Below are 235 nucleotides of genomic sequence, written 5' to 3' on the forward strand. Positions count from 1 at the left end.
TATTAACTGGAGCCATAGAGGGCAGAAAACTATTCAAAGCCTCAATTAACCACCAGTGAACTCACCTTTAGTCTTGTTGGCATCCGTGTAAGAGAAGCCCACTGCCTGGCCAGTCTGGCGTCCAAATATACCCCAGAGGTTGGGGCCTACTTTGTGCTTGCCCCCCTGCTCTACTGTGTGGCACTGGGCACACTTCTGGACGAAAACCTTCTTTCCCTTGTCAACGTCTCCCATA

The 235-nt window shown here is 50.6% G+C and overlaps 1 protein-coding gene across 1 annotated transcript; it reads right to left on the reverse strand.

Annotated features, from left to right (window-relative positions):
* Nucleotides 1-17: 17 nt before the first annotated feature.
* On the reverse strand, nt 18-234 carry LOC109954440 (cytochrome c iso-1/iso-2-like). Its single transcript, XM_020589767.1, has one exon. The coding sequence runs from the start codon at nt 232-234 to the stop codon at nt 46-48; it is 189 nt and encodes a 62-aa protein (XP_020445423.1). The 3' UTR covers nt 18-45.
* Nucleotide 235: the final 1 nt, after the last annotated feature.

This window comes from Monopterus albus, unplaced genomic scaffold (genome assembly GCF_001952655.1).
Source record: "Monopterus albus unplaced genomic scaffold, M_albus_1.0 scaffold17534.1, whole genome shotgun sequence".
Taxonomy (NCBI): domain Eukaryota; kingdom Metazoa; phylum Chordata; class Actinopteri; order Synbranchiformes; family Synbranchidae; genus Monopterus; species Monopterus albus.

What these genes read in the sequence shown, in the direction of transcription:
- LOC109954440 (XM_020589767.1), bottom strand. Translation starts at nt 234, where the DNA reads ATGGGAGACGTTGACAAGGGAAAGAAGGTTTTCGTCCAGAAGTGTGCC.